We start from the raw sequence: 27,634 nt of genomic DNA, 5'->3' as shown, positions 1-27,634 counted from the left end.
AATTGATGGATTTGTATTCGAATGCGCTGGTATGAAAAGCCCCTGTGAATTACAATCAATTTTATTCACTTATATTGTGTTTGTGTGTTGAATTACAAATGGATAAAGAAGCGCACATGTGTTTGTGTATGTGGTGGAGGAGCGAGATATGTGAAGATGTGGAGGAAAGACGAAAAAAAAAACTATTTTTCTTTGTCTCAAATGGAAAACAATTCAATAGAAATGGATAAATTGTAGGGTAATTTTATTGTTGGCATATTGAATTATTATTTATATAGAGTTCTCATTCTGCACGTTTTTGGTTTCTGTGCTATATACATATGTAGCACCAAATGTAGCTCGCGCAGAGTTCTTGGGCGAAAGAAGAGGTGTTTTCAGCAATTGCACAGAGAACTCTGGCTATTTATTTGTGGACACTCTGTAGGAATTTCTATTATATTCTGTCTCATGATTTCCGGTGAACTTCAATGGTAAATTATTTGCCACGATGTTATGGCTCTCCCACTGTAGTGGAGGAATCAATATTCATATTTAAATATCGATGCGTTAGAAAAGAAAAGGAGCTTATTCGTTCCTGCGTGGAATACTCTTTATTCAAAGAAATAATAAGTATTCACATAATCTTGAAAAGAATAAGAAATAACTTAGAACACTGTAATTAGTTGGGAGAAGGTGGTAAAACTTTACCCAAAAATGTAAAAAATGACGTCATCATTGTGTTTTTTTTTAATCTCTCTCAATTAATGAAGCATTCATGGTAATGCTTCGTCCTAGCTTTGTTTGTGATTTATGAGAAGGTAATTTTCTGTTTCAGAGTTTTTACAAAAATCAGAATAGTGACGTCATTTATTGTATTTTTAAGCAATGCTAATTGCAAGTTTTCTGTTGTAGATGTTAGTGAAAATGAGGAGCCTTTTTGATGAATTATTATTCATAGATTTACAGTGTTCTGATTGTTCCCTCAAATAAGGATTTTTCTATACAAAACCGGATAACTTCCTTTGATAAGATCCTATTGAAAATTCAAGCTTTGACTGAATTTATCGAACAATATTTCTTTACTCAATAAAACCATTATTGGTGAAAGTAATTAAAGGAAAAAATAAATAAAATTAAAGAAAAAATCTTCATGGATAGTCTTTTAGATTAATTAGCCCTTCTAATTACCTTTGTTGGACATTATCTGGTTTAACCCAGAGTCTTCCAGGAAATTGTCTAGAGAAATCGATTTTCAACCAACATTTTTGAAGTTTTCCAAAAGAAGCCCTTAAACTCTTTCTTTCAACGAATTCATTTAAATTTTATGAATATAAAATGAAAATAAAATTCAATGTTATCAAAGAAAATTCTCCGATTTTACTAAATAACAAAATATGTCCCAAATCTGAGTCAAATTGGTTAATTTTCAGCATATAAAACAAGGATATTTCTCTCCCATTCCCTCAAAATGCAACTGAATTTAAAGAAATTTAAACTATTCCTAATGTGAATTTTTGTGTTTTCATCCCATACTGTGGAAATGAATGCAAATTTGTATGAAAATAGTCATTAAATTGGGGTTTGAAATTTTCTATTATATTAAATTTTATATTTATACAAAAAATGCGAAGGAATACGAAGATTGAGCTAGGAATGTGTTAAATCATTTTTAAAAATTTAAAATGAGTTGTTGGAATTTTTTACTAAATTATCTATGGGGGTGGTGAAAAATGTTAACAACATGCTTCAAATTGAAATATTTTGTTACTTATTCTCTCCAGAACATACGAATTATGTGATAAAGACTTGAAAAAATTGAAATTATTGAGATTTAATTTTAAAAAAAATTGTTTTTCTTTTAAATAAAATATTTTAACTGATTTTTTTTTATTTGTTTTTAATTACAGAACGACGCACAACGAGTTGGAGAAGAACAGGTATGTTAGTTCCTATTTTACCTACATATAATAGAATTTTTAAACATAACGAAAATTTCCATTACATGGAGCTCGCCTTTTTCGCATTTAATCAATCCATATGCTATGAGGGAAAATTTTGCGATCAAAGTTTTTCCTTTTAGCATACAATAATCTCTGTATATATGTACATAGGGAATATTAAAGAGAGACAGTGAGCGAGAGAGGGTGAGAGCGCTGGTGTTTGCTCAAAGGGGTGAAAAGCGCCCCAAATGTTGGAGTTCCCACCATTTGCTCTATAGCTGATGAATATTTAATAATATTTATAATCGATAGAAATGCATATTTTAGCTTTTGGTCTTCAAGCACATTAATTTGGTGTACAAGTTAGCAGAAAAATGCCAAATGAATGTTCTGCATTATTTATTAATCCTATCAAACCACACATATACTGGATTTTTCTCGTCCTTCCTATTTTCCACACACACAAAAAGGACGAAGAAATTATTTACTAATTTTATACCTTGCTGCTAAAATAAATATTGATATTTATTATTTTATGTGGCCTTCATGGCCACACAGATGGTACCTTTCACTGACCCAACCCTTTTTGCATTAAAATGCACCAATATGCCCCTCTTTTGGCATTGATTTTTCAAGAGACAAATACATTAAAATTTAATTTAAATTTTATCGAATCTTTTTTTCTTAAATTCTCTTCATTTTTTCTTGTATTTGGAAGAATTTAGACGAAGAGAAAAATTGAGAAAATCATCCCCTTGACATCCACTCCTCCCACCCCCCAAAAAAGAGCCTCTTTGTACGAATCAAAATGAAAATGAATTCCAAAATCCACCCCCAGACAGTATTATGTCACAGACAAAGGCAAAATATTTTCATCTTCATAATGAAACATTCATTGCGATGGTAATAAAAACTTTTAATTCTTTCGCACAGAGGCTCCGCGTGTTCATTTTCTACCCCATTATCATAATTAGAAAATTAACAAATTAAAAATAAAAAGAAAAATACAGAGAAATTGCTTTGAAAACACTGCACGCACACGTCTGCATAACCTAGGGGTTGAATGCGAAATAAATAAAAAAAAAGCCTGAGCGACAGGTATTGTGGCAAGATATGGGTGGTTCAGGCGGAGGGGCTGAAAGCTCTGCGAGGGGTGGAAAGCTCAGAGAAGCTTTGTGAATGAGGGAGGATGGCTGTGGGTGGATTAAATCAATACACAAAATATTTCATCCAGAATTATTTCCATGCGCTCTCAATCGGCTCAATAATTACTGGCTAGGGGTTTATACGGCCGCACTATAGAGTGGCCAATGTTAAATATAACGCACAAATAAAAAAAAAAGCTCCATCCCCCAATTGGCTATTACCCCATTGTTCGCACAGGGAGCAATAAATCCCTCCTGGAACGTGTGTGTGTGTGTGTGCAAGCTCTAATAGGAAAATATATATGTGCTGCCCAACTTTGTGCGTATTGCAACAATTTGCTCCATAGAAATTAAACAATATTTCAATTAATTACATAACACTTTACACATGTACCAAGCCACCACGATGAGGTTATGCAAGTCAAGTTATTATTATTCCGCTAGAGTGAGAAGTAATAACGTGGATGTGGGATGAAGCACCAAGAGAGTGAGGGAGAGAACGCACAGAGAGCACTAAATAAGCATTTTCCATCGGTGCACATCAAACCCATAAATACTCACGAACCACCATTAATCAATAATTTGTAGAAATTACGGTGACTCCATAATTGAGACATTTTACCATTATACATATCACAGAAATCATTTTTTTCTCTCTCCATCACACTGTCGTCATCAATGCTAATGACGCGAATACATATTTATTGGTCGGGGGATGGGTTCAAGGGGTTAATTTCTCTCTCTACGCCTCCCCTTGCAAACTTTCAAATAAACCCCAACCCTCCATTTGCCACCAGATGCCAGCACATTCACATTTGCCCCCTAGCGGGAAAATCTGTACCCCCCAATGGTGGAAGTAGGTAATCTTTGGGGTGAGAAGATGGGAAAAGGCAAGCAAATGAAGAAAATTATATTACTCAACAACTTGATATCTTCTCAAATTTCTTACATACCCCCACCCCCATCCAAAAACTACCTACATGCATATGTGTGTGAGAAACATCCTCGAGAAAATTCATCATACAACACAATTCAATATAGAGCAACACCCCCGGTAGGGGTTGAATTGAGGTGACGTCAATTTCAAAATTAATTGTTACAGAATGTGCGGCAGACACAAAATCTCCAACTTGATGTTCACCATGCGAAGCAATTCACATGGGAATTTCATCTGTGTGCGCACAACTTGAGAGGAAATTGCCATTATTGTGACTCGATGGTAAAACCAAAATAAGAGGAATTGTGCGAAAGACAATTTCGTGGATTGATCGTAATCATTTTGATGTGGAGGTGGTGATAGAAAATACACCAACAAACTCTCTAAAACTTACTCAACTTTCATTGTTTTGGTTTTAATTGCAAAGAATGGGTGGAAATTGAGACAAAGTAGCATTTTTTTGGATAAATAAGAAAGGTAATAAAAAAAATAAAAATGAATAGACTTCTTTTGATGAAAAGTTTTCAAAAATTTTAAACTAGCGTAGTCAGGGAGGAGCTTTGCTTCAAGGTTCTACAAAGGGAATTTCAAACATTAAAACAACGTGAAGAAGAAAAGAAACGTCAAAAGCTGAATTAAGAATGATAAAAGTTATAAATAAAATGTCAAATGCAAGGGAAAATGCTGAATTAAACGTCAAACGTTTCAAAAGGAATATCAAACGAAGAAATGAGTGTCAAACTGAACGTCAACCATTAAAAATAAAACGTTAAATGTTTGAATAAACGTCAAACATTCGAAAAGGAATATCAGACGTTAGAAAAAGATTGTTAAACTTTATAAAGAAATGTCAAAATGGAAAATAAAAAACGTCAGTAGAACTATGAAATGTCAAATGTTACTAAATAAATATCTATTTTTTTAACTATGCTCCTAACGTCTAATTCAACCTGGCGCCTCCATCTTGACATTCAAATGGAGTTTTTTTTTAAACACATAACTCTCTTTTTTGTACGCATTGAAGATGAATTTTGAGTTATTTAAATGCCGCATCATGCTGAAATTCGTTACAATCGTTTGTTTTATCATACTCAAGCATCAAACAAAAAATTTCCTAAAATACTCACTGACATTTTAACCCAAGAACCTTGATGTGAAGCCCCCTGCCCCCTACAAAGTTCCAGCGAGACTCTCACTTTAGCTTCAACTAAAAATTATTTCCTCATAAGAAAAAAAATATTGTATTTAGCTTTTCAAATAATCTTGTACGTTGAAATGATGAGGAGTTGAAAAAAAATGAATCGTGCAGTAAAGATCAATATGGTGGTTCTACTTTCAATTTTGACGATCACGATCGCAATCTCATTATCAGATTTATAGCAGAAAATTCTTATTTTTTTATTATTTTTCTTACTCAGCGCAATATAAGAATCTCTTCAAGTGCTAAAATGTTTTTTGGCTGCAATGTTTGTGTGGCCTGATGACTTTCAAGGCGATCGAGTGGCGTTATTTTCTAGGTTAGACCGCGCGTGAGTCTCTTTTTTTTTCTTCAACAACAACATCGAGGCATATCTTGCAATGTTTCGCATTTGTGCCAATTTGCGAGTTTTTCTCTTTCTCAAATTGTCTTTTTTCCCCTTCACAGCATTAGAATCTATGTGCATTTGTACACCAATTTCGTGGTGGGGTACAAATAACTTTATTGTCAGAAATTGCGGGGTTTGTTCATGATTTTCCTACCATACAGTTCTTGTATAAGATTGGGGGTGGCTCAAAAGTAATAGGACTTCAGTGCGGTTGGAAGAATAAACTTGCAAAGAATTATTCTGGGAAAAGATTCACTGAAGAATTTTTTTTTGGTTTAAGATTTCTTGAAATTCTAGATGGAGACGCCTGGTAGTTGCTTTAAGGAATTGTCTGATAAAAATTAGGATTTGAAAGATATTTTTTACAGAATCCTAACCACCTTTAGAAAGATTAGAAAAAAATTATAGCAATTTTTTAAACAATTGTAGAAAATATTTGTAAATAAATTCCTTCTCTCTGTAGCCACTGAAGAAGGCTCCAAACGAAGCCGAAAACTCTGGAAAACGTGACTTTTTCTGGGCGGAACCCCCATTTAACCAACGAAAAACCCGGAAAATCATTATTATTTTTTAAACATAAAACATAAATAAAAGAAAAAAAAAGTTCGGAAACTTTTGCGTTGAATTTTTGATGTATTTTGCATGTTTTTGTGGCATAAAGAGAGGAAGACGAATCAGTGATACGATGTGGCAAAGAAATCATGTGATTTAAAGAGTGAGAGACACACAAATTGTACATCCCATTATACTTTTGTGGCTTTTCTATTCGATGGAAAATTGCCTCCCACACGTTAGATGATCACGGTGTAATTTGGCGAGAATACTTCTCCTGTCTCTCTTTTTTTTCTATACACATATATGTACTTACATACATACAATTCTCTTCCACTTGGTCGTAATAATGAAAGAGAGATGGGAAGTAAATTGTAAATAGTGCTCGCAGGTATTTAATTAAAGCCTTTTTTGCCTACAATCCCTCTATATAGTCATGTTGTGCGGAATATGTTGGTTTGTAATTTACAATTATGTCTATATTCTATTCTGCATATAATTGCATTTGAAACTGAATGAATTAACCATCGCGCTCTCATCTACTTTTATATTACCTACATATTGTTTGCCACATATATGCCTTCTCTAACAACACTTTGTGATATTCAACATTGTAGCATATCTCATCGTTTTTTTTTTTGCGTATACGACTCTTTTAATGCTTTCTGTGTAGGTAATTGTGGCGAACAATGGTAGAGTTTTTTTTTGAGTGGCGTGACAGGAGATGCTGTCAAACGTTTAGCGCTGCATTTTGGCGAAATAGCAGCAGACAAAGGCTATTAAAAGAAAATTTAAAAAACTGTCCATCCAACCAGAAAGTTAACAGAGAAAAAAGAAGAAACAATTCATGCGACTTATGCCGTTGGTCATACAATAAGCCCATATATATTAAATACATTTACATTGGGTGCTATGTATGAAATGATTGCTTGATCATTGAATTTTCAATTCGGCTGAAGTGTTGTTTTTTGTATGGAAATTGCAATAAAGGAATTTATTCAGTTTTAATAATAAATGTGATTTTACTATAAGACATTACAGTAGATGAACTACACGAATTGTGCTTGTACTTGAAGCATATTCAAGACTAAACTATTTTACAGACGAGAAGAAAAATCTTGTACATGGTCAAAAAATATTCAAGAAAAGCTTAAAATAATTTTAAAAATTATTTATAGAAAGAGTTTGAGAAAATATTGTCTAAAAATGCAAAACCACGCCCCAATTGTAACTCATTTTCTTGTTAAATGCTTGAAGCATATGCATTATTGCTCCAATGAATTAGTCTTTTATTAATTTGTATGGTGAAAATTAAAAAAAAAAAATGGTCCGTATAAAAGTGTAAAAAATCGGTTAAATAAAGATCAATTTTTCGAACAAGACATATTTTACCCATTTAAGAAAGAAATGAGTTATAATTGGGGCGTGGCTTCTGAATTTATAAGTCAAATATTTCCTAATTTTCTTAGCTGATCCCATTGAAAAAAAATTGGAGTCTTCCTAAACCTTTCTTAAATAATTTTAAATAAATAATTTTTTAAATTTATTTATTTATTTATTTTGTTAAATAATTTTTTTAATTAGTTTTTTTTAAGAAAAAGAGTCATGGCGTCAACAAAAATGAGTAGACTCCTTTATCTCTATAAAGCTTTGAAAGCACATGCAAATATTATATTTTATAAACATATGTACATACATAATAAGTTTTGTTTTTATACTTTTGCATGATAAATTTTTCTTTTATATTTATTTTATTTAAAGAAAATAAAATAAAAATTATGAGATAATTTATCAAAAACTACTTTTACTAAAACTTTTGCTTGCACAACTTAATATTATTTGGAATAAAATTTCAATATCTCATATGTAAATTTTTATTCTAACAAAGTTCCGCATTTCAATGCAACCGACCTCATCCACTTCAATCTACATAAATGTACAACATATATATGCCTACCCAGCTAACACATAATAACTTTGACTTTACTTACTATTTATTAACGTTATAATAACGTTAGATTATCGTAAAAAATGGTCAGAATTTCGTCATTAGCTTACTAAATTCTAACGTCAGAATAACGTTATTATTTGGTAAGTAAAGTCAGTAAAAATTGAGGCATTTTTAGTCATTTTGCAGAAATCAAAGTTTTAGTCATTAAAACATTACAAATCTATTTGTAGATGATCAAAAAGCTATTAAAAGACGTTTTTGCTTTATTTACTTCATTTTTTTCGCATAAATTCAATTTTTTGTGTAAACGTTGGAATATCGTCAGAAATAAGTCATTAAAGGTCAGTAAGATGAAAAATCAATCATTTTTTCTATCATCAAAAACTAATTAAAATGGCATATAAATGCATTAAAATGATTGTTTAAAAGAGAGCAAATAGTTTTAGAAGCTATTTTGAGCAGAAGAATCTCATTTATTATATAAAAATATACTTTCAATTTCTTCCTTAACAACGTCAGTATACCGTAAGAAAGCACAAAATTTCTGACCCTCCATCAACTTTGGCTAAAATTCCTGCCGAAATCTCAACGTCAGAATACCGTAAGTATACTTACCCTCCACCAACCTTTGGTGTTGAGGGAGAGACAGAAAGAGAAAGACTGCGTGGGATATTTCTTTTTTGTATTTCTGCACTCTTCTTTTGACCTTTGACAGGCGTTTGTTTTGGTTTAGGTTTTTCACGATTTTCTCGAATAAATCAATAAAAATGAGCAAAATGATCAATGAAATCGTTAAAGGAGATCATAATGAGGGTGCGCCAGGTCTTGTTCATTAAGAAATACGTCATTTATTGCCACAATTTTAGTATTTCGCGCATGTCATATAACAATAGGGAAGAATGCTTATACGGATGACCAAAATTGTGCGTAGGTGTCTTGGAAGACCTTCTCTGAAATTCACTAAGGGAAAAAGAGCGTTCAAAAAGGGACATCCGAACGTAAGGAAATCCGCATAGAATTTCTTAAGATTCACATGTAAACCTATCGCGAGCACAAAATTAAGATTAATTAATCAGTCTTTTTTTCAATAAAAAAGATCAAAATAGATCATTTAATTGAAATGATTTTTATCAATTTCTTGCAATATTTTCCTACAGTTTATTTCAAGTTTTTTCCAGAATAAGAGAAAAAAATACATTAACGTACATATAATATGTATTGCATAAACTTTTATTGCCAAATATCACATTTTTCTTTTCAAAATAAATATTTAAGGTCCTTAAAAACCCTAAGTTATTCCCAGGTAGGCAATTTAATTGCCCTTGCTTTGCAGTTTACAAGGGTTGCTCTCCTTATCTCTTAAATGTTTATTGCAGGCTTGCAGGTCATAATCCGTATAAGACAAAATGTATTAGACTTAGTTTTCATTTTGGGTACATACTTTTAAAGAAATACTTCTGAGAAAAAGGGTTTAGGTAAATATTTGTTTTCCTTGAAGATTAAATAATATTTAATTTGATCGCACTTAATATGTTTTCGTTTTACATAAAATAATTTACTGATGCACACACTTTGATTTTTGATTTGATTCGATAATATACGAAATCTATTCAAAAATATAATAAAGTTTATTAAAAAAAAGCTCTTTTTCCTCTACATTATATATCATTTATCTGTTCATTTTAACGTTTCGGCCAAATACAATATATGTGACAAAAATTTTTAAGCTACGAGATATGGCGTAGATTTAAGTGTCCGGGAGTATCAATAATTTTTATAGCGAAATTCAGGATATTTAATTGCCTTTGAATCAAGCCGGGTCAGCATTTTAAGCAATAGGAAGGATGTCTAAGACATTTTAAATGAGTAGTAAAGACAGAGTCTATTTTACATCATCAGAAATATTCCAAAACTTTTTATAAAAAATAATTAATTTTTAATAATAAGTCCATTTTAGGTTCTTTTTGATTTATTTGTGACGGTAAAGTATTTCGGCATATAAATTTGAGATATAGAAAATTTCGAAAAAAAAATTATAAATATTCCTTGTAAAATACCATAAATATGGTATATTGGTAGGGAAATAGAGAAGACACCATTATCCTATGCTACCATGTACGCTAGAGAGAGAAATATGTTTGGGAAATTTTTTTTGGGATGCCATGTCAAAAATTTCCCCTTTTGGTCTCAAATTTTAAAGGTCAGTAGAACGTAAGAAAAAGGTCAGAAATTTCTTCCAATAACGTTATTCTGACGGTGTACTGACTTTCAACGTGGGTCTTTTTTATTCCCCATTATCACGTAAAATGACTTATTTTTGATGAATTATCAACGTTATTCTAACGATCATTTTCGGCACATTAGACTTTATAATGACCTTTTGTGCCAACTGGGCTACTTTCCACATAACATTGGGCGTAAATATTTAAAAGATTTGTGGGAGTTGGGCTTTTTGTCTTTTCCTTTTTTTTGGAGAGAAAAATTATCCACTATCTTCTCTCTCGACCTCTTTCTGTTCCTGACCTTTTTTCTCTTCTCAACTTAAATTCCCCTATAAAAATCCATAAGAAAATAAATATATAAAATAAAGTTGAAAATATATGGAAAGGAGTTGATGGCAGAATGTATGAAGGATGATCCTCTATCGCAGAACAATTTTAACCCATTCCATCTTGTAGAGGATCAAAAAACATTGAAGAATCGCGAGAGAAACTCCCCAAAATCCACTGGGATCACATCGAAAAGTGCAAATAAAAATTGCCAAAAAATTCAAATATTGCGACGCCATTCGACGTTTTATTCCCTATAAAAAATGTTTCAAAAGTTTTCTGTAGACTTGTCGCTCATTTTCTGTAGAGTTTTTTTCTAGTCAAAATAAATGTTTATTTTTTCGTTTCTGGAGTGATTTCTACATCTGAATCTGTGAAATCTTCTGCTCCTTGGAAGTCTGTGCATCTAATGATACTCTTAAAGCACTGAGAAAACAAACTAATTGCGAGTTTATTGCTGTGAATAATTTCATGAGACTTCCGGATGTCTTGACATTGTAGCCTCCTCGAGAGTGGATGCAACAAGGAGGAGGACATGGAATTTCTGTTCACTACCCATTGATTCAATTTCAATGTGCCGGAGCAAATCTTTCGCTTCCGGAAGTCCCAATTTCTACAGCAAAACCTCGTGGGCATTCTGCAGAAAAGAACTCTGAGAGGCAAAATGAGAGTTGAGAATCACTTTTGTCAGCTCCAGGAAGTCATTGCTCTTGGGAAAGATGTATGGGAAGACGGTGATGAAGATTTTGTGGACTTCCTCAGTGTTACAATCCGCGGAAGGAGACTTTCCGGAGGAATCCCAGAATAGCTTTGAGGGCAGTTAGTTCTGCGACTCTCAGAAATGTCTTCCGTGCTGGTCATGATTTGCTTGATGACTCCGTCGAATGTTTCCGGATACAGACTACTAAACTGATTTCTACATCTGAATCAGGTATATTGCGCTGGATGGGATTCAACTCGGTAAGATTTGCTTAAATTCTCACTGCCAAAAAGGCCCAAAAAATGTAAAAATATTTGTTTTGATTTGCAAGGGGCTGGTTCTATCAACCTCCCTCAGCTTCATTTCGCAGTGGATCACTTGATTCAGATGTAGAAATCACTCCAGAAACGAAAAAATAAACATTTATTTTGACTAGAAAAAAACTACAGAAAATGAGCGACAAGTCTACAGAAAACTTTTGAAACATTTTTTATAGGGAAAAAAACGTCGAATGGCGTCGCAATATTTGAATTTTTTTGCAATTTTTATTTGCACTTTTCGATGTGATCCCAGTGGATTTTGGGGAGTTTCTCTCGCGATTCTTCAATGTTTTTTGATCCTCTACAAGATGGAATGGGTTAAAATTGTTCTGCGATAGAGGATCATCCTTCATACATTCGGCCATCAATTCCTTTGTATGTAATATATGAAATTCTCTTTCGTAATTTTTTTATTTGAGAGTTTTTAGCTCTTTTTTTTGCGGGAGGAGAAATTTATGACTTTTGATGAATATTCAGAGTTTCTATGTGAAAGAATCTCTCGCGTTGGATTTTTTTGTTCTTATTGTCTCTCTGTAGAATAAAAAAAAAATCCAATATTACATGCAAATTGGCGCTACTTTTTTTGTGTGTGTTTAAAATGAATTGTTATACAAAAAAAAAAAGAAGGAAAATATATTTTGAATATTGTTGTGACATAAATTAGTTTCTATTATGAATTTCGTTGTTGTTGTTCTGTTATGCTGATAATGTTGAAAAAAAAGCGAGCAATTGATGCTAATGAGACACTTTTCACCGAGTTTTTTTCTCCTCTTCGCGATATATATATTTTGTGTATATATATAGTTGTGTTGTATAATTTTAATTACAAGGTTGATGAGTTGTTTATATGCACATTTTTTTTGCTCTCTCTCAACACCATAATTGCCTTATGGATGGGTTGATGTGTAGAAAATTGAGAAGAAAAGCAGCATGGTGTTTGTTGGTGGAGATTGTGCGTTAGATTAAAGGTTTGTTGTTTGAATACTATATATATAAAGAGGCCTGGGGAGAAGGAGGTGGGGTGGCAGCAAAGATGGTTTGATATGGAGATTCTCAAGTGTCCTCTTCTTCCTCATCGTTTCTCCTTCTCTCTTGCTTTTCCCCTTGTGCAATGCACCTCAAGTAATGCTTTGGGTGATTCTGTGCCCATTTCCATCCACATTGGAGACGCTCTCTCTCTCTCTGGGTGTTGTGTGTATATAAATTCATAAATGTTTGATATAGATTAACGGCATACAGCAAAGGTACTCGTTGGCAAAGGTGCGGCGGGAGTGGGGTACAAAGAAAAGAGTCTAACATAATACTGAAAGTTTAAACTCATACGACAGCCACATCATCAAGACACAAAGAACAACAAGAACACACCATCGGAGCATATACGACGAGGAAGAAGAGACTCGCTTTTTCTAGAACTCCGCGCACACACTCTGGCTATATGGATTCGACTTTGGATTTTCTGTACATAAAGACGACGTGCTGGAGAAGAAGAACGATGAAGAAGAAGTTTGAAAAAAAAAATTGTGTGTATAGGAATGGAGGAGAAAGAGAAGAGTTTGAAACTATAAAAGCCGTTCATATATGTATTTTTCTTGATTACCTTTTGGGTGCTTCACAATAATTTTTCTTCTTCTGGCGCGTAGAACATTTTTCGTATTTAAATAAACCACACGGCGAGTACTTTTCAAGGCACAAATTTCCAGTCTCTTCCTCCCCAATATCTAACAGCATGAAAAGATAAAAAGAAGAGATGCGGAGAATGGTTAGCATGTGCTCACATGTAGTCTCCTATCTCTTTGAGAAATTTTCCGAGAAATATTGAGGTTAGCTTTTCGTGTACATATATAGTTTAAATTGACTTTATTTTAGTCTATATAAATACAGTAGAGGGGACTTGAGGGAACTGAGTCAATTTTCAATTAAATTACATATAGTTCTTTAGCTTTTGCGAAGTTAGGGGTGTGGGGAATCTTGACTTCATTCTTGCTGGAAAATTCTCTACAAATATTATTTTTCCTAATGAGAAATATATTCATTTGCAGCTCTTAACTGAAGATTTGTTTTTATTTAATTTAGGAAAAACTTGTAGAATTCAATTGAACATAGTTTTGAAGTTCTATCAGACTTTTACTTAAATCGATTGTTGCTGAAGATTTTACATTCGAATTTCTTAGGCAGTTTAGGACCTAGTACGTGCCTAAACCAAAAATCTCAGAAAAACACAACATAAAAGAAAATAGAACTGAAATGATTTTTTTCTAATATTGAAAAAAAAACAAAACAAAAATTATTTAAAATTTTTTATTAAAAAAATAACAAAGAAAGAAAGAAATGAAGTATTAAAAAAATTAAAGAATAATTACCTAAATGTTTAATATTAATTAAAAAAAAACAATCTAAAAAAAATAAAAGATACAAAATATAAAAAATTCAGGAATAATAAAATATTAAAAATTAAAAAAAAGCAAGAGAACAACTCTATAAATTCGTCTTGTTTTGGAAGTTTTGATTCTCAGAAATCTCTTAAAATTTCGTAAAATTTTTTAAGTCAATTTTTCAATGTTCTTTCAACAATTTTTTAGTCTCTTAGCGCAACCCTTAAAAATTCTACTATATCTATAAATTCACGAAAATCTCTGCAACCTACGAGAAGTTTTCTTTGTAAAATATTTCACACAAAAGCATTCTAATCGTTCAAAAAAGAATTCAAAGAATTCTTAGCATTCATTAACCATCATTCGCCTTCTCAAATTATCACCAATCTCTCGGGCTCTCTCTCTCAATCCCTTTTACTAAACAAAATAACATAAAAAATATAACCACAATCGATAAATCCCACACAGTAGAAACATTTTTGGAATACATTATAAAATAAAAATCCCCCGTTGAATGGCGATGAAAGAGTATTTTGAAGAAGAATCAACAATAGGCGAGTTTCTTGATTTTCATCTCATTGAGGAAAAATATATGTATATGCGGTGTGGAGATACTACAAAAGTGGAGAAAAATTATATAAAATACACAGAGAGGAGAAGAAAAAAAAAACGAACGCAATTTCTTATAAATTCCTCGCTTTACTGAATTGTAATTTTATTTTTATCAAGATCTTGTTGTGTTTTGTTGATGTGTCTTGGCTGTGGATATTTCTCTCGTGTACCTCGCACTCCTTTCCCGGTACTTGTGTTGTATTTTGGCTTTACTTTATAAATATATCCCTCCCTCGTTCTTTTTTGGTTTGTACGATTTTTTTTCATCTTCTTTTCTTCACAGAATATATAGAGAACGCGATGGTAAATGGATGTTGTTGGTTATGTATGATGGTTGTTTATCAAAGAAGTATATTACCTACAAAAAGGCAGGATTTTGTGTGAAATATTTTTAAGAATTATCTCATTAAGAAAAGGTTCTATTTCATCAAGTTTCTATTTTGATTTAAAAAATGTAGAATTAGGTTTTAGAATTACAGAGAAAAGCTCTTCGATCAAACACACAAATAGCCTATGTTGGAAGTGATATACATAACATACATAATATATGTATGTTTCGGATGATGGGGTTATATGTAGCGTTGTCACCGCAATCTAACCCGATGCTAGGTGAATGTGAAGTGGTGGGGATTGCATTCTCAAAAGGTACATGGCCGTTGATGTTGTGAATTGTGTGCGGGGGTGGTATGAGTAGGGGTAGGGAATTATTGACGGGTCAGAGCTTCTGCTTCTATAATAATCACATTTCCACACCTATTTGTCGTTCTGGTACCGCCATCACCTTCCGGGAAAGAGCTCCTGCAAATGCTATATACGTACATATTTCGACTTTGTGCATAAAATGAGGTGTGTGTGTGGATGGATGGAAGCATGATGGCTAGAGGCGGTGAGACAGTGAGTTATTCAAGTGAATTTAATAGAGATTAGCAAGAAAGATCATTTGTGTTCTTATATTCTCTCTCCCCATTGCACTGCACTCTCATGGAGTTGTATGGGTGTAATTAAAAGGGAATATTCTTGTTCTCCCATTCAATTCCCTCAATCCTCTCTCTCTATATATAGTTCACATCAATAATTGCTACATGTTCTCCTCGGTGTTATTTCTATTCAATTGATTTCAATAATACTGCAGCAGCGTGGCATGGGGCAAAAGGCGGTATTCGTGTGTAAAAGTACTCTTCAATTGAAAGCTAATTAGTGGAACACGGAATAATAACATTGATTGCTTTTCTCTTTTCGTACATATCCAAAAGCTCCATCAGCCCAGCCACGGTGATGTTTTTATCGCTTAAAAAACCCCGTGATACATTGCAAATTAATAATGTTGCCATTTTGCATTGACTTTTTTTTACCACCTTTGTGGTTGTGAAGTAACCTTATATTATTGCTTTTCAAAGCTAACCTACTATTTATGTAATTTAGTTTCATCAAAGGGGGTGCAATTTAATTTATTTTGTTTGAACATTTCCTCCAGGGCTCAATTTTTGTGACATTATTTGCAATTTCAAATTGATTTTCTATTTAATTGCTCACGCAGAATATAAAATTAGATTCCGTTGTTAATGAATTCTAGAATTAAATGTGTTTTTATTGGTATTAAAACAATTGTTTTTCAAAAGAAAAAAAAATAATAAATTCAAACTTAGAGAGTTCTAAGATTGAGCCCAGAAAGTTCTTATTTTGAGCCTGAAAAGTGCTAAGAATTAGCCTGAAAAGAATTTAATTTAAACCTGCGAAGTTATAAAATCAAGCTTAAAAAATACTAAACTTAAATCTGAAAAATGCTAAGAATGTAGCTTACAAAGAATTAAATTTAAGCGTAAAATGTACTACAATTGAACCTAGAAAGTTCTTATTTTTAGCCCGTAAAGAGCTAAGAATAAGCCTAAAAAATCTATAAAATTTAATTTTAAAAGGTATAAAATTTAAACCTTAAAGCTCTTTTATTTTAAAAGAGAAAAAAGGAAAGAAAACAAAATAATTCTTCACATAAAATCAATTTTATATTGACCTATTTTTCTTTGGGTTTTTCTTCAAATTGAGAAAAATCCCAGAGAAACTTCCCAAAATGGAATCTCTCGAGAAATAATTCTTTTATCCATTCCATCATCTCTGATTTCTTCATCTATTTGTTTTTGTCCGAGAGCTGAAAAGACAAAGTAATCAGCTTAAAACTCTTCTCCGCATCGTTCTGTGTACATTTGCAATAATTTTTCTCTACTCTATTTAATTTTTTTTGTAGCTCGCTCCTACAAGGGAGTACAGCTATTGAAATTCATCTTCTTCATGGAGATTTCTTTTTTTAAGAATATGAATAGATTTAAGAGATTAATTTATTTAATAAAAAATTGTCGTTAAAATTGAGTATTAAATTAACAGCAAATGTTTAAAACTCTCAGAAAAAAAATATTAATTAACTTTGTACCACAAAATGCGAGTTGTCAAACGATTTTCCCTCTTTATGCATCCCTGACTCTGTTCATCTTTCTCTCTTCATGCCATTCCATGGCATCGAGGTAACGAGAAAAGCAATTCTATTACTTGACATATTTTCCTTGAAAGTAATACAACATGGAGGAAAAAAAAGAGCCACCACAGCGTGGAAGATGCAAAAGCAAAAGGTATATTACAATAATGAGAAAAATTACTTTGGAGTGAGTTCAAAGAAATTTGAATAAATATTAAAATAGTACACCAACGTCACATAAATTCTCAGAAGAAAATATTCTTTGGAAGGAAATTTTTCCAACATTTTCTTGACTTTTCCAGTACCACCCCTCGGGCAAAGGGAGTTGCAATACTATCTTTGCAAATGTTATTTAATTTGTGTGGTGATTATAATGCATCCCCCTAAAAGCAATGCAAAAAATATATTATTCTGTAGACTGGAGAGGGAAAGATACAAAAACATCACTAGAGGGTTAATTTTTAAAATAAAAATCACATGAGATAAGAATAAATGCTAGAAAATTCACTTTTTTTTCGCTCTACCACACATAGAGAATTTTCCTCCCTTGGGCCACTTTACCCTTATCCTTTTTTATGCGAATTTTGCAAACACCAAAAAGGGATATGAAAAAATGAAATAAAATAAAATAATGATATATTCTCGAGATTCTTCTTTATACTTTTGAGAAAAATGTTCAAAAAATAACAAATAAAAGGCGAATTCCACGAATTTATATTTTATTCAGTGGCGCCTAATTATATAATTTGTAAAATAAACACAAAGGGAAAAGGAAAGCGAAAATGGTGAAAATTTAATTTGCAGATAATTTTTTTGTTGAGATAATTAATGAAAAGATGATGTAGAAAAGGCTTTTAAAATGAAAAGAGAACAAAGGTAGGAAATATTTGTCTTAATTTAGAGCTTTTTTTTTTTTTAGGCTTGGAATTTCCATTCTAGATAAGTGAATAAATGGTTAAATCAATAAATCGAGGGGCGCTTATCTAAAGGGAAAATATTGGAATATTGGGATTTGTTTGGGATTATTCGGAATAATCAGAAATGTTCTGTATTAGATGCTACAGAATTAAATAACTGTTAATGATCGCTTAAATGTTTAAATTATTTAAATTGTTAATCGGTTATAATCGGCTGTCTGATCATGAAATAAACAAAAGTGAATAGACTCCTTCAAAAAATATATAATTTAGTCAAATTTGGTACTAATTCCCCTATTTGTTTCCCCGGAGACGATTGACAATTTTATCTCTGAAAACAACAGAAAACCAATCGATTAAAAAATAATATTTCACCCGCATCCACCCACATTTTAAATTAATTTTAAATTAACGGTTCAACGAATTTTGGTTCCAAGAGGCGTAAGGGTGGAAAAAAACATCCCCCACACGGTGCTCAATCATGGCAAAAGCGGATCTATGTATACCCAATGTTGCCGCGTGAGTTGTAAGAAAATTCGCGCGGAAACATCTGTAGTGTCAACCTTGGGGTTGTGAATGCTCGTGTGGTGTAAATTTGATTATATCAGACCAACCAGCGGTGCCACACGTATTTAAGTTACCCTGCGGGGAAAATTATCTGTAACTCTGTATGTATATAGCTTGGTGATATATAGTGTAACTGTAGGTAGTACGGTGTATATATAGAGACAAAAATATAGTCTTATTTTGTTATATTTTCCAAATGATGTTAATAATAAGAGTATTTATGTGTAAGAATCCCAGGGAGGAAGTTTGAACGGATGTCTGTGTGTGACTGAGACACGCGCAACCTTTTCAGGCGCGGGGGGTGCTGATTCGCTCTGCGTACACCCCGAAGAATGCGACGAGCTGGAAATTTGTTTTCAAAAACTATACCCCCTTTGGAGGGTCGGGGGGTGAAGGAACAAAGACCGGTGTGTTTGTGTGAAGCCATGTCCACACGAGGGGTGAGAAAAAAGGGATGTTGTGTAAGAGAGAGAGAGAAAAAAATAAGGGAAAAATTCCAGGGCAATTTTTGCCTCATTCTCCCTCCCTGCCTATGATGGTGTACAACACAATATAATTTTCTGTGCAAGAGGGTAAAAGAAATGACTGAGCCACGGTATAATTTACGACAATTTCCTCTCACACACTTTCGGCATATATATTTATTTTTCCAATCCTTATTTTTGGCTTATTTCCCTCCATCCCCTTCGCTTGGCCGCCATGTAATAGCGCGTCGCCCCTTTCACCGGAATAAACATTCCGTAAGGCAATATGGATTTTGTATAAATATGACGGAAACCCCCATGGGTTTGTGAAATGCTACGAAGAATATGGATAATAAATTAAATGGATGGAATTTTACTTTTATGGGTGATTTTTGATATATTCGGAAATGGGACTTAAATACTATCTCTCAGCATTATTTTATGTTCTCCCCCGTATTTTTGGCTTTTGAAAATTCTAGCATTAATGTCTTAATTGCATTATTTATTACTCTCAATCGCCATACGAACATTCTATTCATTTGCAACTGAAATATGAATTATCTCTCCGACGCATCAATTTCAGCTCCGCTCCACTAACGTATATAAGGTTTATCGATTGTTGCCCCAAATTGTAGGGGAGTTAACTCGTCAAATTGCTTTTTATGATCCTCAACGAAAACTAAATCGTGGAATTATGTTAGAAATCATTCATATTAATTGACAACAGATTGTCTAATTGGTGTCTGGTTACTTTAGTATTGGAGTGTTTAATGTCCAAAAATTGTTGATGGTACAAGATTAGGTCGATTAGGTAGTCTATCAAGGATTAAGATTTTCCGTTCGTTAATAGTTTTCTTGATCTTTGTTTTATGTTTTAACGTTTTTTTTTTAAAGAATTGTCATATCGTAATAATTTTGACATTTAATTTGTGACAGTGACATTTTGAAAATAACGTTCAAAAGATACATCTTGTAACTGACGTTTAATGACATCACATACACTGTCTTTTTTTACCTTTAAAACATCATTGTAAACGTCAAAATGAATTAAACGTCAAAACAAAAATGTCAACTGTCAAATTTCACAGTTTTTCACTCTTTCCAGGTCATTTTAAAATTGTTATCACTTACGTTCAATGACAAATCAAATATATTGTCTGTTTTTTTTTTAACTTTTTATTAAAAACATCACTGTAAACGTCAAAATGAATTAAACGTCAAAACAATCATGTCAACTGTCAAATTTCACACTTTTTTACCCTTTCTAGGTCATTTTAAAATTTTAATTTAAAAAAACTTCTCTTTATTAATAAATTCCAACTGGGAAATAAATATTTCTTCTCCCTACAATGTATACCCAACTGCCACATAATTGTCCCACAGTCTGCACGCAGTGACATTAATTTATTTATCAAAATTGACAAGACACATAAGCAATTGTAAGTCATAAAGTGGTCTTTATCATCTCCACGACTTCTCCCCCACCTTTGTACTCGCCATTGCACACACATTCGAGTACTTGATGATTTTCTGCACAATGACGATTATTGAAGTGAAAGCTAAATGAGACAAAATCATCAAGATTGACGATATGAGGCGGACGCGCGATAAGAGAACCAAGAAAGTTCCCTTGAAACATTGTTGCGCAAGTTGTGGGGAATAATAAAAAAGAATCCCCATTCATACACCCACCCAAATGGCATTCATGATGAAAATGCAAAAGAAAATCGCCCAAGCAAGCAATCTCTTAAAATTGCACTCTTGTGGAATAAACACTCAACGAAGAATAATTCTTGAACATGCAAATTGTACTCAGAATTGTGCTCTCAGCGTGCACAGCAAAAGGTATCTTATAACGAGGAAAATGAAGATGAAATGGGCTTTATACATTTGGATATCTATATCATTTTCCTCATTCTGCCTCTTAAGGTTTTGCAAATCTTCTTATAATGAAAATATATAGCGAGTTTTGCAGCATTAAAAAATCATTTAGTTTTTTTTTCTACACATAAACTGTGACCTTTTCTGGGAAAGTTGAAAAATTCTCTAGGTATTTAGGAATAATTCTATAAGAATTAACGACAAAGATTTAATTTTTTACTTGATTTTAATGTTTTTTCTTTTCTCTTTCTTTACAGGTAAGCCACAAACTCTTTGATTGATCTTCCTGTTTCATACTTATCCTCAATAATGATTTTATGAAGAAATTTTATTCAGGGTGAGTTATATTCTTGAATTGCCCTAAAACCTTTTAATTTAAATTTCTTAAAATTAATTGTCTGATGAAGACTTTACTCAGCAAACAAATATTATTTTTTGTACTTCTTAATGCTCTCTCGATGAAGAGATTTGTGTACAAGTCCTTTCTTTTAATCTTTCAACGTTTAAATTAGCTAAGAACGTGTAAAAATTAGGGCATGACGTCGAAAAAGTTAACCCGGCTGGACCACTTTCTATGTCTTAATTTTTTCAATATATCTTAACATAATTTCATTAAGGAATTAAAACTAATTTTAAGGCTACAAGGATCCGGAAAGAAATCCAATAGCCGTAAATCAAAAAACAAATACAAACAACATACAGCTGTGATAAAAATATCATTAAAAAAACACAAATCTCTGCCATCCGGATAGCTGTCAAAAACACTTTACGCGACATTTTTTTTACACGTATAAAAATGCGAATTGTCTGCGTTAACCTTAAGGCTCCAGTGGGACAAATTGTGTTAGAAATTGCACAGAATATTCCTAAAACTCTGACAAAGTTTTTCTTATATTTCTTAAACTTTTAGAATTATTAGGTTGTCCAATATTTACACGGATTTCTAACCTAAGATATTCATTCACATAAATGCAGTACAAATTTGATTTTCTGTCTCATTCATCCCCATTGAATGTAATGGTAAAAATATTAGGTTAGAAATCCGGATAAATATTGGACAAACCAATAAAAAAGAAATAAGGATTTTTTATAAATTAGATTAGATTAGATTTATTGTTAAAAATTCATGTCTATGGAATAAATTCCACTTTTAGACTATATAATACAATAAATTGTACAATAATTCATAGAGTTGCAAACGATTACAGTACAGCGGGGGGGGAATTCAAAGTTTCTTACTTTTATACAATTCTTTAAAGTATTTGGAATTCGTGTGAGCTACATTCTTCATATCAGTAGGCAAGCTATTATAATTTTTTATTGACATATATGGAATTGATCTTAAGCCATATTTTGTTGTTCTTGGCTTTTTTGGAAAAACTACATCACCCCTAGTACGTCTCCCCTGCATGAGAATTTCTACTTTTGATTGTGTGTGGATCATTTGATTTTTTATTTTATGTACATGTGTAATTTGTAAAATAAAAATATTGAACGTCTTATTAATATTTCTCTCAAGTTTTAATATTCCAAATAAAAGATTCTAAAGCAATTTTTTGCTATTAATTCATTCTGGAATTTAAGGATTCTTGAGAATCTTAAAATGACTGAAAACGTCGACACCATGGTCGACACAACCCCTGCTTTTGCATGTGCTAATTATTGCTCTCTAAATTTATATTCAGAGAACACACCATCGTCATATTTATGTAATTTTTTTCACTCCCAAAGAGTGTGTCACTGTTGGTGAAAATTCTCTGCGTGTAGCTTTTTCCTAAAAACAAATTTTTTGGGCAAAAATTTCCCGGAAGGTTGCCTCAATATTGCACACTCGTGTGCGATTATACAAAATTTGCCTGAATTATTTATAATAAGGCAAAACTTTCTGACCAATTTTTGTGGATTCTCTGTGGGCTTTCGGGGGGTGATTAGGACGGGAGGTGCCAGATGAAGTGGGCTCAGCGGGAGTGAATTAACAAACTCACCCAACAAAAGCTCATAGGAGAAAGTATTGTGGGGAAGGAGAAATAAAGCAATAAAGTTAGAATTCTGATCCACGCGCACACACACAACACACTGCCAAAACGACGAATTAAATCCAATTTAAATGCACATAAAGTTAGTGACCAAAAGTTTATTAAGCTTTTATATTTAATACCCTCATACTACACAATACTCCACCATATGGGGGATGTATGGTAGGTATAGTTATATGTATGTATATTTTCCAGGTAGTATCGCATACTACAAACGAGAAATATACATACAACGAGGCAAACTATATATATTTAGTACAATTCCACATTGCCTATTGTCTCCTGTTGCGGCCTGGATTAGGGGTTGCTTGTTATTACTGGACGGATTAATATTAATGCAGGCATTGTAAACTACATGGGTTCCATATAATTGAAAAGGGGTTTTCTCCTCTGTGTGGCTCATACATTGACGCAGCATGCAGTAGGTCCTCGTTTTCTTCTGCAAAAATATTTTATTCATAAAATATAACCGATATTATGTTTTTTTTTTCTTCGAAGCAATATGCGTTTCATTCATACGCTTTACGCAGATTTTTATTTATTTTTTCACTTCTGCTGCGTGTTTTGCAATAACAAAAAAAAATTGGTTAAATGCATGAGGGGGTAATACACTGGGTAATGTCTGTAGTGAAAAAAAAGAGCCAAAGAATACTTGAGAGAGAAAATGAAAAATCATTGAATCGTGAAAATTGCTCGAAAATCACGTTTGTGGCTTTTCTTTCCGTTTGTTAACTTCCATGCTGACTATGTATGTATATAGCATGGCATTCAATTATTCTCATACGATTTTTCATTTATTCACCAAAAAATTGTACATATTGTAACTCATTGAGGCCTCTTTTGGAGTCTTTCATTGCGGGTTTTTTTTGTAATTTCAAGCACTAGTTGAAAAAAACATCCATCTACGTGATGATTTTGATGAGAAGTATTCAATTTTTTCAATGTTAGTTTTTTTTTGTTACAATGCGTACACTCTTCCGCAATTTTGAAATACCTTTACATGCTTTTTATACGGATCATTGTGATTTTTTTTTCAAAGAAGAGTAAGATTTTACGAGTTCTATAAAAATCCTACCATGAAGTAGAAGACGAAATTGGCCACTGTGACCAAAAAAACCAAAAAGTTTAAGCAAATATTTTTTTCAGTGTTAATTTCACTTCCATTCAAAAGAAAATATATTATAAATCTTGCAAAAATATGCTGAAAATTTCCTTTTTCCTTCACAACGCCGCATATTCTTAACGCGTGTATAGGGATGGGATGACATTGACGGTGTATTGAAAGGCACAAAAGAGTGCGAGGGTGGATGTGAAGCAAAGAAAAAAATGGAAAATTTGCTATATTGTTACAATTCACAGATCATTAAACAAATTCGATTTATGTACGCTCCTGACATCGTAAATTTACGTAATATAGGATTTTTTTCCATACACGCTACTTTATTCTAAAAGATGATTTCCCCCGCAACACTCCGCGTACGCCGCCCCTATGGTGCTATTATTGTCATCGACCAAAAAAAAATGTTACATAAACAGTCCCGATCTTGGGGTTCTTTGCAGTGTAATCATCGTGCTGAGAAAATGTGAAAATAATATAATGAGGAAATATATTGGAAGTTGGAAATGAACAAGATATCCCAGACATGTTTTGTTTGTTTATCTTATGGAGAAGAAATAATTTATTGAAATTGTTTCCTCAAAAGAACAGAGTTTTACTGGAAAAAATAGTTTTGAGCTTAAAATTTCAATATTAATTTAAATTTTAACGTTTTACACCTGTCATGTTTGACAGCTTCAATTTGAACGTCAAGTTGAGATTTTTTTAATTAAAATAATTTGGAAAAGATTTTTTTTTGAGACTTTGTATATAATTTTGAAACGGTTTATTTCCTGCATTCAAATTAGGTGAGAAACCGTTAAAAATGAATTGAATGTCAAAGTGACAACGTCAATCAACCAGCAACTGTCAATTTTACATGTCAGCAACGCCCAGAATCAACCACAATTTAAAATACCTTGACTTTTAAACAAATACTAATTTTTCTCCATGATAAAATCTCCGTAAGATTATTCATAATAAATCACAAAAATACGAAAGATTTTTTTTCAGTGTTGCGCGGCATAAAACTGACAAACAAAAAAAAGACGTTGCATTGTGCAATAGTCAAGATGGGATTGCAAATGCGAAAAGCGAAACACGTGAGAGTCAAATGGCGATATAGAGAAAAATACGTGTATGTACATCGTTTTGGTGTTGCGAAGAGGCGCATGCACCATCATGGCAAAGACTAATGATACAATAAAAATTAAAAAGAAAAAAAAAACAGAAACATAATTCCAATGAATCAATTACACGGACATGAACGTCATGTAATTTTAAAGTCTAGACTTGTGTGTTACAATTAATTTCGATGTTGCTTCTATACGAAGAAATTGAGGTGAATTGATGGGGGCGAGAGACGGGGGGAAAATCAGCTGTGGGATTTTTCATCAACGCCCCCGACATTGTGTTTTTCGCTCCAGAAGTCGCACTTGAAAAATACAACTGAAATTCAATCTTCCGCAGATGAGAGAGGCCTCATTTTTTCTTCTTTTCTTCTAATTTTGTACAAAAACAACTCTATCGCGAGTTCCTGAAAAAAAAATTATTCATTTAATTGTTGGCATGTCGGAAGATACATAATAAAGTACAATATGTTGTTGTTTTTCGTTTGATTAAGAAATGCACGAAAAGAGATTTTTTTTGAAAAACATTTTTGTTATTTTTTGAATAGGTATGTTTGATGATAGTTGATCTTGAATCTTGACAATAATTTTTTCTGACAGCACTCTTTGACAGTTGTCTTGACAGTACATTATTTGACAGTTGTTCTTGACAGTTTTCATCTGAAAGCTCATCTTTAGTTATTGATTGTTTTTCTAGACAAGTCTTGTTTTAAAAACGTTTCCTCTGTCAAATTTTTATTGTCATTTTTGACATTTAAAAAAGATATTTGTCAAACTTCTGTCAATAAATAATGTCAAATATAACTCCTTTCAAATTCTAATTCTCCCTAAAACTCTAATTAACGCAAAAAATTCACACCAATTTCATGTTAATAAATAAAGAGAATAACTAAAATTATTAACTAATTTATTCCGTTGAAACTTTCAACACAACTTATCAACAGTTTTTTTTTCAATGCAAATATAACTCATTTTATCTCCACCACACGATCTTGAATAAATGAGAAATTATCACAATTCAACGTGATGGTTTATTTACTTGAAATTAAATAAACCACCACCCCCATTTGAATAAAATATAAACTCCCCAAAATATTTTCATTGTTAAGGCTCCAACAGATGGACGAGAAATTCCTCGTGCGGTGCGGTGCGGCGAGGTTTTCGTGACCCATCGTCGCTTCGGATTGGCCGAAAAACGTTCTCGCACGGTGCGGTGAGAGTGTGTGAGCCATCTCTCGCTTCTGATTGGCCGAAAACCTCGCCGCACCGCACCGCACGAGGAATTTCTCGTCCATCTGTTGGAGCCTTTATTTTGATTGTTTTCGCGCCATGTATATATATTCCCTGTGAGTGAATAGAAATTCTACCCAGTCAGCACACCCTGCCACAAAGAATTTTCCATCTTTGGCGAAAATGATGGCATGTGGGTGAATATTCATACACACAAAACCTTAACACCACCCCCCACCGCGCCCCAAAGTCGCTTATCACTTTTCCCTTATAACAATACATTGAAATACAGTGTTGTATCTCTCGTGTGGCATAGAGGGGTGGGGGGTGCTATGTATAAAATATGCGATATATTTCCCCGCACCAGAAACTTCACTCCCCAGCTCCACCCTTAGCTCATCATCCTGCTGATTCTGTCCTGTGTGTTAGCGAATTGAAGTACAACAAGCGCTAAACTACCTTGTCTCCTCCATAAACCATTAATTACTTTGAATCATCCTCGTGTAGCCAAAGTTACAAAACTTAATCATCGTCAGCAGAGAAATATATTAAGTACCCCCTCAGTCATCCAGAAGGATGCTGTGTGTGGTGCCTTTCGTGTATGGGTGGGGTGGCAAAAGCAAAACTTCAAGGAGTTTGTATGCCTCAACTCCACGATGAAATTGTTGTTTCAAGATATTCAGCGCGATATTCTCACACCATCTTCACAAACAAATTTTCCCTGATGGTAAGCTGACCACTTACGGGGGCTTCTGTTTTATCGTGAAGAAAAATAATTAAGAACTGGGGGTCAGAGGGGATTAAAGTTTATCTTAAAAATTGTATTTTTCTCCTTTTTTATATTTCTAATATTTTGAGGATTTAATATTCTTAAAGAAAGTTCTCATTAGAACCTTATTTAATCAAAATCTAACTCTTAGAACCGGATCTTTTGCTGATTTTCATTAAGAACTCTTTGCCAGATGGCCCCTCGTAGCACTTAGAACCCAGAATAATCATCAGATTGAAAAAATAATTTATTTTGTAAATTTTCAATTAATATTCACACAAAGTTTCATCTCAATCTGAAACTTTTCTCTTCTGAGACATTCACAGTAGCAGTGTTCTGGGGGTGGAAACACATCTTGAAAGCATCCACAATGTGATAATAATGTCACTCTAAATCGCGAACATTTCAACCCTTTTTCCCACACCAACCAAACT

General features: G+C 32.8%; 2 protein-coding genes across 2 annotated transcripts in view; one reads left to right on the top strand and one right to left on the bottom strand.

Moving 5' to 3' along the window:
• LOC129788711 (mucin-5AC) overlaps nucleotides 1-27,634 on the bottom strand; it is a 1,053,002-nt gene that overhangs the window by 333,351 nt on the left and 692,017 nt on the right. The window lies entirely within an intron of this gene.
• LOC129788789 (max-interacting protein 1-like) overlaps nucleotides 1-27,634 on the top strand; it is a 204,442-nt gene that overhangs the window by 18,563 nt on the left and 158,245 nt on the right. Inside the window, exon 3 of the mRNA XM_055825125.1 lies at nucleotides 1,887-1,916. Coding sequence (XP_055681100.1) covers nucleotides 1,887-1,916 — 30 coding nt within the window. The remainder of the gene's footprint in view (nucleotides 1-1,886; nucleotides 1,917-27,634) is intronic.

The sequence above is a fragment of the Lutzomyia longipalpis genome, chromosome 2, assembly GCF_024334085.1.
Source record: "Lutzomyia longipalpis isolate SR_M1_2022 chromosome 2, ASM2433408v1".
NCBI lineage: Eukaryota > Metazoa > Arthropoda > Insecta > Diptera > Psychodidae > Lutzomyia > Lutzomyia longipalpis.
The sequence above is the reverse complement of the archived record's forward strand: the minus strand, read 5'-3'. Positions and strand labels throughout refer to the sequence as shown.